Source organism: Stegodyphus dumicola, chromosome 4 (genome assembly GCF_044657685.1).
Source record: "Stegodyphus dumicola isolate Sdum_Otavi_A_Nest chromosome 4, ASM4465768v1".
In the NCBI taxonomy this organism is placed as follows: Eukaryota; Metazoa; Arthropoda; class Arachnida; order Araneae; family Eresidae; genus Stegodyphus; species Stegodyphus dumicola.
In genome coordinates this window covers 2,976,648-2,989,969 of record NC_140771.1, presented here as the reverse complement: position 1 = coordinate 2,989,969, position 13,322 = coordinate 2,976,648, and the positions used below count along the sequence as shown (strand labels likewise).

At 31.1% G+C, this 13,322-nt stretch overlaps 1 protein-coding gene across 4 annotated transcripts in view; it reads left to right on the top strand.

Moving 5' to 3' along the window:
- The window catches only part of LOC118201102 (single-stranded DNA-binding protein 3-like), a 231,722-nt gene that overhangs the window by 194,749 nt on the left and 23,651 nt on the right, over positions 1-13,322 (top strand). For 3 of the 4 annotated variants that reach the window (XM_085814470.1, XM_085814471.1, XM_085814468.1), the window contains 4 exons: positions 669-707; positions 4,498-4,561; positions 8,368-8,438; positions 10,253-10,337. In XM_085814470.1, coding sequence (XP_085670596.1) covers positions 669-707; positions 4,498-4,561; positions 8,368-8,438; positions 10,253-10,337 — 259 coding nt within the window. The remainder of the gene's footprint in view (positions 1-668; positions 708-4,497; positions 4,562-8,367; positions 8,439-10,252; positions 10,338-13,322) is intronic. The other variant, XM_085814469.1, reaches the window with a different exon arrangement.

Here is a 13,322-nt window from a genome sequence, read left to right as displayed (position 1 = left end):
TAAATTTTTAAATTTCTTGATAAGTGTGTCACTAAATTTTATAAAATTTAATATATTTAGGATTAGTTTTTGTAGTAGAAATGATATATGGAAAGAAAGCGATATGCTATTTCAGAAAAAGTCTGATTTTGTGTCAAAATACCTATGTTAGAATAATACTATATATAAATGTAATATACATCATACATCACGCTTTCAAGACATGAAAAGCGCAAATTAAATTTCGTCAATTGGTGCTGTAGAGCGAGAAATATATTATTGTCCCATCTTTAGTAGACTTTTTATTTCCTGGGTCACAAAAAGTTCATTTTCAAAGTACCTTCTCCTGGAGTACTCCCAGTCTAAATTCTGACTGAGCCTAATAGCCCTTGTGCTGTATTCCTAAATCAATCCAGTCTGTCAAAAAGATCATTTATGGTCATATATATGCTTTTAATTTTATGACTAATTATGCGTTAAATGCAGTTGTTATTTATAAGAAAGCTTTCTTCAGTGTTCTGGCCATATTTTAAAACTATTCAGATAATACTACTGTTTTTTTTATGTGATAATTTTATCACTTGCTTCTGTGAATTGAACTTAAAAGTGCAGATAATTATGTTATAAATGTAGCAATTAACTTTTAGATTTTTTCATAACTATGTATCAACTATAAATGTATTTTTCAGATGAATTATTCATCATCATCACCAGGAAGTCATTATGGGGTAAATATATGTATTCTTTTGTCATCATAAATTTGTGTCATATATGGTTCCATTTTGCATTATTTGACTTTGAAGAATTAAAAAATATATAATTTTTTTATATATTTTTACATTATTATATGTGTGTTATATAAATTGATATTTGCTTTCAGTTTAGAGTGTACTTATTTCATCTCACTAGTTTCCTGTAAATTTTGAATTCTGCTTCAGTTTTTTGGATTATTTATCTCTCTGATGTGTTTTGAAGAATATGTCATCAAAACTTTCATTTTCTTTGTGATAAATATTCCAGCATGTGATTCCAGCATTGCAGAAAATTCTGATTAAAACCAGAACTTGCTGTTTTCATCTTTCTTGTCATGTTTAATTTTCTTGTGGTTATATTTTTTGGTTATAATCATTTATTGTAATTTAATGTGGCTAATTATTGTGTTGGGCTGCAGCTCTAATTCATAGATATGCATAGTTTGATCCTTTGTTGATGAGCACATTTCTGCTTGCAATAAGGTATTTAGAACTGAAAGCAATAAGGTTACTGAAGGTGGTACTTCAGTAACTCTGACAGCTCACAATGCTGCACTTTCCTGATCGCTAATTTGTAGCTAATAAATTGTGTCATGAGACAATAACAATAAATGAGCAATCTAATGTAAATGTGCCTTTTAACCCTCCAAACGGCCAAGGATTTGGTCCTAAAACTATAAAGATCTCCAAAAGACCATGGAAAATAGTGTTTTCCCTGAATAATCCCAAAGTGATCTTTCTACTTTGTGCTTTGACTCCTTTTCTTCCAATATATGCTATACCAGCGGTTGTCAACCCTTAGACCTTCATGAACCACTACATATATAATTTCATATTTGGTGGACCACTGATATGAATTTAAAAAAAAAAGTAACTACATTTATTCAATAATAATCAGGAAACTACACATATTTTGTTGACATTGAAAAATTGCATGAAAAATAAAAAAATCTTACCTTCTTGTACAGAAACCTTCACTTTTCCATATCACTGAAAAGGAACTTCACCAAGAGCAAGAACAAATTCGCAAACATAAAGCAGTATCAATAAACTGATAGTGTTATGCCATCAATTTTTAATTATTGTATACATAATAATCATCGCTTACTCAGCAATGGTGCCATGGATCAACAGTTAGACAAAACAAAAACGGAAATTTCCAGTGATGCAGTTATAAACAAGAATGCAGATGCTTCTCATAAAAATCCATCAAGATGCGTATTGACATGGAGAAAAACTGTGTTATTAATGTCCACAATAGCATTTGTTGTAATTCAAAAGGAAAGAGAATTTCCAGTTCCAGCTATTATTAATAACAACAGTATATCCATGGATGTCAACTCTCACTTTCAGATGTCACTAGATAAACCTGCAAAAGTAGCTAAAAACTCACTAAATTCAGAAGGAATTTCCCTAAAAGAAGTAGCTAAAATTTTAAAAAATATATAATCCATATTCCATAATAGGTTTTGTTACTCTTCATTTTTTTAAACTGAATCTCCATAAAAATATAAATAATGTCCCAATTTTCAACAATCAAAAAGTTTTTACGGAGCACTGGTTGGCAACTGCTGTGCTATACTATCTTAACTCTCTGGACACATTTCAAGCTGCATGTTTGAGTGCTCAAGTTATCTTTCTTAACAAGTATTTTTGAACATACATATTGCTTGGAGGGTTAAGGAAGAAATCAGTTCTTGGAGCATTTCATTAATTTGTCTCGAAATATAATTTTTAACTTTTATTTGTACAGCTGATTTCAAATTATTAAATATTTTTGTACAAAGTATTTCTTAAATGATAATTTTTAACTTTTATTTGTACAGCTGATTTCAAATTATTAAATATTTTTGTACAAAGTATTTCTTAAATGATAAAATTCATTTCAAATCTGTAAAAATATGTGAATTTTTTTCATTCTAGTTAATATCCTAATGAAAGCAAAACAAAAATGGACATTTTAGAATAATTGACAATTTTAGTTAGTCGTGTAGTCTTTAAAAGCAAATCCCAGCAAAAAATTAATGAAAAATGTTCACACAGACTGCCACATATAGTACACAGTATGTCCCTTACATCAGTTACAGTAAATACTTGAAAGGAAAAACTTAGTTAAATAAACATGACTGAAATCATGTGAATAGTATCAGCTTATTGCTGAAAATATCTGCCAACTTCTTTGATACAAACTTCCACCCTTTCACCCAATATTTAAACACATAAATTCATTTGCTAATTGTCTTCACCCTCATGATATAAGACCAATATGAATTGTACTGAGTAGTCAAATATTCTGAGTAGAAAATCAATTCCAGTAAAAGATTAAAATGTTCCTGCAGATATTTCATGTTTTACAAAATATGAATCAGTGAGTTTGATTTTATAATAGCTTCTATTAAGTACGGCATGTGGGACATCAAACAGTTGGTAAACTGGAGGCTTAATTTAACTCTAAGTTTAAAAAGAGGAGAAACCATTTTTAGGGTTGTTGCTTGTGAATCAGTGAAATGTGAACACATATTATAGCTTGAATGAGTGATTTGGTTGTACAGTCAAAAGTCGTTAATCCGGATTTGTTGGGACTTCGGCGATTTCGCATTATCGATTTTTCTGGATTATTGATCATCAGTTTAAATCTGGCAGAAATTATAAAATTAAAAATATGAAACCATAATTTATGAAATAAAGAACAATTATGATGTAAAGGGTATCAAAATTTACAAAAAAAAAAAAAAAACCTTAATATTTGTTTACTTTATTAAACATTTCTTTCAATGTAACTTGTTTAAGTTGCTTCGTTACCGACTAATTTGTCAATCAAAATTTTTTCATTTTCAATAACCTCTGTGTCACTTTCTTCACTATTGGAAGCGAATTATAATGACGAGGAATTTGATTTAAATCATATCAAAGACAGAGTACATCAAGATGAAATACTACATTTAGTAAGGAATTATGAGCCAAATAAAATAAAAACATCTGCCCTGAAGATAAGGATAGTGCTGACAGATCAACTTCCAATTCATTGCGCACCGCAGCGTCGACCCACCCCCAGAACAGATTTTGGAATGGTTAGAGAAACGAAGGATATGCCTTTATCCATTTTTTGCAGCAATTCCACTTTTTGTTTAATGGACTTCGAAACATACTTTCGTTTTGTAGATCCTTTACATATTAGTAAATATATATCGGAAATTCTTTTTGACATAATCGAAAGTTCAAGCTTACTTTTATAAAATTGCTCTAACAGTCTGCAAAAAATAATAAGCCGGATCCAATTCGAAGATTAAGGAACAACGCAATCTGCAACATTAACTGAATTAGATAATTTTAGCTTATCTTATACCGTCTGTTATACATTAAACGTGCATGCGTAAACGTATTATGCGCATGCGCACATGCATATTCGCAGCCGTAAAGGTCTTACGCGCATGCGTCAACTGACACATGCACAGAAAGTTTGTAGCTTTAAGGTGTGGATTATAGATCATTCCGAATTATGGGTGTCCGAATTAACGACTTTTGACTGTACTTAGAAATAATATTGATCACTTATATATCTGCTTGTTTTGTTCATTTGTCATCAAAAATGCTTAACAAGTTTTGCATTTGAATGCATATGCATTATAAATGGAATGCCTCTTTCCCTCCATAAACTGAAGATATATTCAACTTTGAGAAATGTTAGCAAACTAAATAATGTGAAAGATTTGTTGGATGAAATTTCCAAGATGGATCTAAAGTGTATATTTTTCTTTGATTTCAGGGACCTCCTGTTTCAAGCTCAGGTGGTCAGGGTCCAGGAACTCCCATAATGCCAAGTCCTCAGGGTACTGTATTGTGATTAATATTTTCTTTCAAATTATGTTATGCTAAATGTGCTGTTTGAATGTCCATGCTTAAAGAAGCATTTTGATATCAAATTGAGTGCATGAAATACAGGGGTTGGACAAAAATATGGAAACACCTTTGAAAGAAACATGTTTCTTTGCCTAATATGGTGTAGGAAACCCGTTGGCATCCAAAACAGCTTGCAGTCTTCTCGGAATGGATAAATACAGTTCCTGTATGTTTGCCAAGGGAATATTATACCATTCTTCCTGCAAAACGGTGGTAAGTTCAGATAACGATGTTGGCGGTGGATAACGAGAACGCACTTTCCGTTCTAATGTAGACCACAAAGGTTCCATAATATTCAGGTCTGGTGACTGTGGTGGCCAGGGGAGATGGGACAACTCATCCTCGTGCTCAGAAAAGCAGTCCTGGACAATGTGAGCTGTGTGAACAGGGGCTTTGTCGTCTTGGAAGACACCATCACCATCGGGGAACAAAGTTTGTCCATGGGATGAACTTGATTGGCCAAAATGTTCACATAAGTCTTGGCAGTCATGTGCCCTGACACAGTTATCATGGGGCTAGCAGAGAACCACGATATGGCTGCCCAAACCATAACAGAACCCCCATCATGTTTCACTCTTGGCAACAAGCAGTCTGTATTATAGGCTTGAGATGGCGTTCTCCAGACGTAAACTCGGCCAGAAGTGGGAAACAATGTGAAAGAAGACTCATCAGACCATATTACTCGCTTCCACTGCTCTATAGTCCAGGCTTTATGACTTAAACACCACCTTTTCCTGTTACGGGCATTAGCATCACTGATGAGTGGCTTCTCAATTGCAGCACGACCAGCAATTCCCTGTTTATGAAGCTCCCTTCTAATTGTTTTGGTACTCACAGGGTTCGGTAACACAACATTCATTTCAGCAGTAACTTTTGCAGCTGTGGTCTTCTTATTTTTCGTCACAATTGCCCTTAATGATCGTCTGTCACGATCACTCAGGACACACTTTCGCCCGCGCTGTGATTTAGCAGATGATGTTTTTCCGCTTTTCAAATATGCAGAATAAATCTTCGATACAGTACCTCTTGAAACACTAAACACCTCGGCTACCTTGCTTACGGAAGCACTTACCATACATGCTCCAACAACTTGCCCACGTTCGAAGTCTGTTAACTCTGACATAATGCAATGACAACCTCACATAACAGTACTCCGACAACAACTGAACTGTTTAGCACATTTACGAAGTTGTATAGGTGGCGTCAGTAGTCAAAAACGCCAGCGCCACCTACATATTTCATTAAAATTAATCTTTCTTTTCAAACATGCATTTCACAAGGTGTTTCCATATTTTTGTCCATCCACTATATGTGTTACGTGTGTGTGTGTGTGTGTATGAACCATTAAATTTACCCTTTAATTCCAACAGTGTATTACAATATAGTAAGCAAAATAAAATTATGCATTTAAACGTAAAAAATGTCAGTTTTTTAACCAATCGCAAATTTCTGCAGGGGATGTAAGGTGTTGATCTAAATAAGTTTAAATCTTTAGACCTTCCCCTTTTTTTTTTTCCTCTCTCCCCATTAATTGACATTTTCAGTAAATTGGTTTTTGCAGTTGTAGTAACAAATTCCATCAATACCTAGAGCATAAAAGCATACTCGGTATAAGCTGTATATGTGATTTCTGATGGCATTTCCCCCCTTCCCCAAATGAAATAGCCTATTTTAAGCAATATTGAAAAGAAATATATCTCTTTAATCAAAATGTTATGCTACTGTTCAGCAATAGTTGAAGATTCTGTTTTGTTGCATATAGTGGTGCACTGTTACCATTGCGTGGCAAAGGTAATTTATTTCAGGTTTGTAAAAAGCAGTGTCATATCACTGGATCCACAATAAACCACCACCAATACATTGATGCATCATTGGCAAAACATTTCTTAGACAAAAATTAACTTAAGTACCAAGAAAGTGGTAATCTGATGGGGAAATTTTAGGAGAATTTGGAAGATGAAGCCCTATTTCTTATCCTAAATTCTTGATCTCCTGTATGTGTTTTGTTTGTATCCTGAATCTACAGAATTCCATCCTGTCCACAAATGATGGTTGCTTGGGGCAGAGTTGGCCAACTTCTTTATATAGATGATAGATTTTTTTAAGGTATTATGATGTACCTATTAAAATCTTGACATTTAACATATTAAAATTTATGTAAGTGACAATGGGAAAAGGTATTAAACAAATATGATATTTTATTAATTGAAAAGTAGCAAAAAAATATGTAGGTTAAATTTAATTTCATTACTTTAACAATAATGGGAAGTCTGTGTGTCTACAACTGAGTGATCATGATTTGGTGTGTATCCAAAGATAATGATTATGAATCTTCAGTTTCTAAATCAATAAAGTAGGCAATGATATTTAATCATTGTAGGTTAAAATCAGTTTATAGAGATAGATGTAATTCCATTTTATAATGAGTCTCCTCCCCCCAACATTAAACATGTCAGACATTTTTTGCAGCAAAATGTTTTACATTTAAATCCCTTTTAAAGGAAAAGACAGATACTACACAATAACTTTTTTGAAATCATGAAATCTGTGGTGGAAACTTTCGTTAAAACCCAATATTTTGCTTTCATTTAGACATATTTTTTGCCCTTTTAAATAAATAGTGTAATTAAGAAATCATTACACTGTTTTTACATTATAATGAATAACTATATTTATTTTAATATTTTTCTGAAACATCAGATGGGTAATATTTATCATGAATGATGATTATAAATAATGTGCTATTATAAATTTATCACCCAGAGGTTTATATATTTATAGTTTTAAAACCCTACCATCTTTTTTCAATGGTTTAGAAGTATATATCATATATTTTTTAATTTACTTTGTAGATGTAAGAAAGATAAATTAAATATTTATAATTTCTTAGTTGGTATATTTTGTAACAGATATACAAACTTACTCAGTTAATTAGTTGTACTTAATTTGTTTATTATTCTTATAATAAACAAATTAAATTAAAAGCTCAATTTCAAAAATCAAAAGTTCAGGAAAATTAAAAGCTGAATTTCAGTGAAAACCCTATTTAAAAGTCATTCCTATCTGTCATTTTCTGTTGCTAGTAAGCTGATGCTGACTTGTCTGTTACACAGCCTGCATATTAATTATTGAGCCATATAGTAATCCTACATATCTGGTTTTGTGTTACTTTAAAATTTTTATGCACTGTGCATTTAATGTTTCAAAAGAAGGGATTATTATTAGATAAAAGACAGACTCAATTATGGCAGGCTTTAATTCGTGATCCGTCATTTTAAATGTGTAGAACGTTCTATATGATATTTTTAATGTATGTGATAAGTTTGATGATGTTTTTTATTTGTTTCCCCCCTTTCTGCATCCACATTAGTAAACTGTTGTGTTATTATTGTGTGTGTGCTAGTTTTTAGATGTAGAATATGAATTTTTAATGTCTAGTTTTTATGTTAATGAATTTTAATGTGGAATTTTTCTTTTTTACAATATAAATTCTCTGATTTGCTAAATTTTGAATGTTCATTCTGTTTTGTTGCATATGTTTGTAAGATAAACTATATATCAATATTCCCTTAACTGAATTTATTTTCATATTTTTGGCTTTATTTTGTTTTATGAGCAGTTGCATGTTGTGCTTGTTTATGTATTATTCATTCAATTATTTCTTGCCTGATCAAAATTCGTTTGGGGAAGAAATAATTGTGGTTTATCAAAAAGAATTGATTGCTATCTGCTTTAGATTCCTCAGGATCTGGACCAGATGGAATGTACACAATGATGAAGCCTGTTCCAGGAGGTAATATGCCAGGGGTAAGTAAATGTTTATGTAATTTCTAATATTGACTGCACTAACAGGGCTAATTATATATAGTTGGTAAAAATTTCTTTTATTATTATTATTATTATTATTATTATTTTGCTTTATGAAATATTATTGAAGAAATATTTGTAACTGAAACTGCTTATAACAGTTCTTCAAGGATTAGCTAAGTTAATCAGAAATGCTCTCATTGTAATAAATTGTCGCATTTCTCCGTCCACACTCTTGTGGCAATAGTGATAGTGGTTAGTGCATTTATCTAGCAACAAGAAGATCATTATCCAAATCTCAGAAAGTGCAGAGTTAATTTTTACATTTCTTTAACTCCTTAAAAACCTCTTAAGGTGCCTGAAATATGCAGGTAAAGATGAGAATGTGGTCTGGGTCTTGTTTGCCCTTCAAGTAAAGGAGAATACAAGAAATTATTGCATTTCCCTGAGCATGCTTTTTTAGTGTAAATAAATAGTACATCCAGCTAGCAATTGTTATATCATATTAAGTACTCAAAAACACAGTTTTATGTAGTTTTCTATACTAGTGTTCAAAATTATTTCCTTAATATCACACTGATAATAACTTTGAAAACTAACCTGAATGGATAGTGTTTTGAACTGGCAGTTGAAAACACTTTCTTGTAAAAATTACATTGATCTTGGAATGCTAGTTTGCTGACTCTTTTAAAAACACTAGAATCTTGTTCATTTAAATAATCGTTAATCATTTTGTAGACTTAGAAACATGATACTGGTTGCCTTTTATATTATTTTCACATTTCTGATGCATTTAATAGAAGAAATTAAAGTATTCTTGCATCAATGAAAATTCCTGAGTTTTTAAGATGACACATATACAACATATTTCGTGAAGCAGGGATTTCCCCGAAGAACTGTGATCTGGTGAGGTTTTATGTGTTTACTGAAGCACAAGTTATACGCCATTCTTGTAAACAGACAATTCCTCCAAATAACTGTACAATAATTTCAAATTATTTTGCTGCCTTATCATGAAATTTAAAAACACATTTCAAGATTTTGGATGTATTAAGAGTGGTATTATCTGTGGAAAATCTTTGGTATGTAGAGAAAGCAGTTATTACAGAATTAGCTGTATTGAAACATGATTATGCAATTCTATTTGATGAATTCATTGAGGTAAAAAATATGTGAATCCTGAGGCTATTTTGAAGGAGAATAGAAAAGAGTATCAAAATTTTGAAAATTTTGTACAGAACTGTGCTCACATTTTGTATCACTATTGTTTTGTGAATGATCTTAATCTAAAATTTGCAGAGATCTTTTTATATAAATTTTGTCTTTGATTCTTGCTTTAATGTTTCAAGAGTAGCACAAAGCAATTATAAAGTTGATTTGTCAAAAATAGTAAAATATTTGTCTGTGTCTCAAAAATCAATTTTTCCATAAATGCTTGGATACATTAAGATTTATTTTTATTTTATTTATTTATTAGTACTATTTTAATTTGTTATACTGTGCCTATTGTGTTGCAACTTGCATAGTTTAGTTAATATGTGAATGTCACCCAAGATATTATTTTTAAAAAAGTAAGTCCTTTTGAACTAAACCATTTATAGGCACGTACTATTATGTAGTTTAGTGATTCATTTTGTTCTTTAACTTTGCATACCAATAGTTAAATCATCTTAATATCACATATTTTCCTGAGAATGATTTTGAAATATTTCCTTACATCCCATTATTAATAGAATGTTACATACTTAATTTAAAATTTTTCTAAATAATTTCCAAGTTATAAAATCTTAAAAAAATTCCTGTTAATTTTTCAGTTCTCAATGGGTCCTGGTCCTGATGGGCCTATGGGGCCCATGGGTCCAGATATGGGACCACCTGTTCTTAATGGCATATCATCGGGTAAATAATTTTCCATATTGCTATTATTATATTATTCATGCAATTAAAGCAGAATGTTGTGGTCTAAATTTGAAATGTTTTAAACAATCTTTTGACTAATATTTTATGAATTAGGAATATAGAATAATCTCAGCATCTCAAAAGTAGTTTTACATTGTTTGACATTTTAATTGCATGTTCTTTCAAAAAGGAATAGCTAACCACACAAATAAGTGTCTCACAATAGAATAGGAAAAATAGCTATTATAAATAACCAAGAAATGAAATCAAAGCTAATTCTGTAATCATACATCGAAATTTTCTATAATCATTATGTATTAATATCAGAAATAAAATTCTATTGAAGTGATAGATATTCTCCTAGAAATAAGTAAAAACTATCTATATATAAAAAAATAATAATAATATTCTGAACTGAAATGCTCACTCATCAGTTCATTGAAATGTAAGGATAAGATGTCCGTCTCTCTTTTTTTTTTTTTTTTTTTTTTTTTTTAAATCATGTAAAAAGTTAATGTACTCTTTCTTTCTCTCACTCTCTTTTTTCCCTCCCCACCCCAAGGGCTTTTTTTAATGAATTCAGTTGCACTTAAATATTCAAATTTTTATAACTTTTTCAGATATGTTTTCTAGAAATTGAAAACTGATTGTTCCATATATCCTTTTCAGAAATCTTATGTCATTCTTCTTCTACACATTAGGGTGATAAAACTTAATTTTTATTTTCAGAGTTTTGTAGATATAAATATGCAAAATTAATATATATTTATTCATATAAGAACCTACTGTTGCTATACATTTAGAGATGTATTAACAACAGAATTAAAATTTCTCTTCCACAATATCCACTCATTGCCATAAAAGTCGGCACATCAAAAAAAGAGTTGCCAGATTTAAGCAAAATGTTATGTATGTGAATTTAACGTTGATATAAGAAAATGAGTAAAAATCAAAGCAGTTTATAGGGCAAATATTGAGGCATACAGGTCCCATACGGTGTCCTTCATCATCTCATTTCACATTTGTTGAAAGTGCACATCTAGTTTGACCAAACTCTTAGGTTATCCAACTTGTCATATTAAGTGATCTCAGACATACTTAATCAGTAACATATCTGGGGATCAGCCTAGCAGAGAAGGATGGTAAGGTGGTTGTAGCATTCTGGGACATCCTTGCTGTGTGTGGCCCAGCCATCACTGGCAATGCAATTTAGCTGATGGATATCATGAATGTATGGCTGGGCTGTCTTAGTGCCATGGATAACTATAAGAAAAGACAAGTTATCTTATGCAGTGGCACACCTTGTCATGACACCAACTGCAGAATCAGTTGCCACTGTAAAGCAGAGGCAGGATTGAGGCATTCACCACAAGGCCTCCATATATATATATATAGATAGATAGATACAGATATATAGATATGTCCTTCATCATTTCCCATATTTGCTCTTGAATCATAGTAACTTGACTGCAATACTATTCCAAACAGAGGTGAAAGCAAGTGGGCACCACATGAATATACCACTCTTTCAGTCAATGCTTCACGTTGATATGCAGTGGTGTACTTGATGTCCTGCTCACTTTCCCTATGCTTCTTTGAAATACATAGATATAAAATTCTTCGAGGAACAAAATTATTCTGTACTGTGGCTGGAAATACTTCATTAATAGGGGCAAAATGAACTAAACAAACATAGCATCATTTATTGAACTGAATAGAATTCATAACAATCTAAAAGTGGTGGATAATGGTGTTAAAGCTATCTGAAAAACTAGATTGTAATTAATAAGTTGAGAGATACTGGTGAATGAAATTGTCAAGAAAATACAATTTACCATTTTAAGTCTTTAAGATAAATTTAGCTAAAATATGAAGAATATTTAAGGGACTAACAATGTCAGATATGGAAGATTTATTAAATGTTCTTGAAGCAGATTTATTAATGATACATAATACTGTTACGGATTTGGTATTTAAATAGCTTATGTTAGTTGAATTGTAAATTAAATGGTTTTATTTCGTGCGCAGTGCAGCGCGTGACGAATATTAAAAGAAAGCTAAGCCGGAAACTTGAAAATACAAGAGCGCGTGCATGTAACATTTAATAAATATCTCTTTTTGATTTCGAGAAAGTACTAGAAAATTCTCATGCGCGATTTTAAAATCTTATAAAAAGGAGGAAAACCTCTCAATTCAGTCCGTCAGTTATTTTAGTTAGCTTGTTGTTGTTTTAAGAGTTTGTTTAAAAAACTGCTCTTGTTGATTGTAGCGAATTTGCAGATTAGCTTTCTTTAGCTGTTTTGAATTAAGTTCTCTTGAACGTTTGAGTAGTTAAAAGATTACTACTGTCAGATATTGTAATATTGCACGAATATCTGAGAAAATTGAAGTATTGTGTTTTATTTATTTGTGATAATAATAAATCTTATTCATTTTTCATCAGACTTGTGCATTTAATTCCAAACAAACCCGTACACACGCAACAATACATAAGATTTATTAATGATACATAATACTGTAATACATAAAAAGTTTGATGTTGTGTACATCAGGTTGCATTGATGAGGAATTCATAAATTTCCCAAGAATTAAAACGATGTCCTTCAAAGAACTGAACAGCAAATTTTATTAATGTGTCAGATCTCAAGTTTTACTGTAATAAAAGTTTTATCTGTAGCATTAAGGAAAGCCTCTGTAATATTTGACTTCCTGAAGAAGAGAAAATAATGAACAAACTTTCTTGGTTGTTTAGTAGAATGACAAAATTCAGCATGAGAAGCAAGGAAAACAAGATACTGTTTGTGATAAACTTTTTAATTGAAATAAAATTTATTATTTATAATTAGAATGTCAAGGAAAGGAAAAAATAAACATGCATCATCAGCAGCCAAAATAATAAATGAAAAATATAAATGATGTTTCACAGGATGGATGATATGAAGATAATAATACAAGTTGCCAAGAATTCCCAAGGAAGAGCATGTG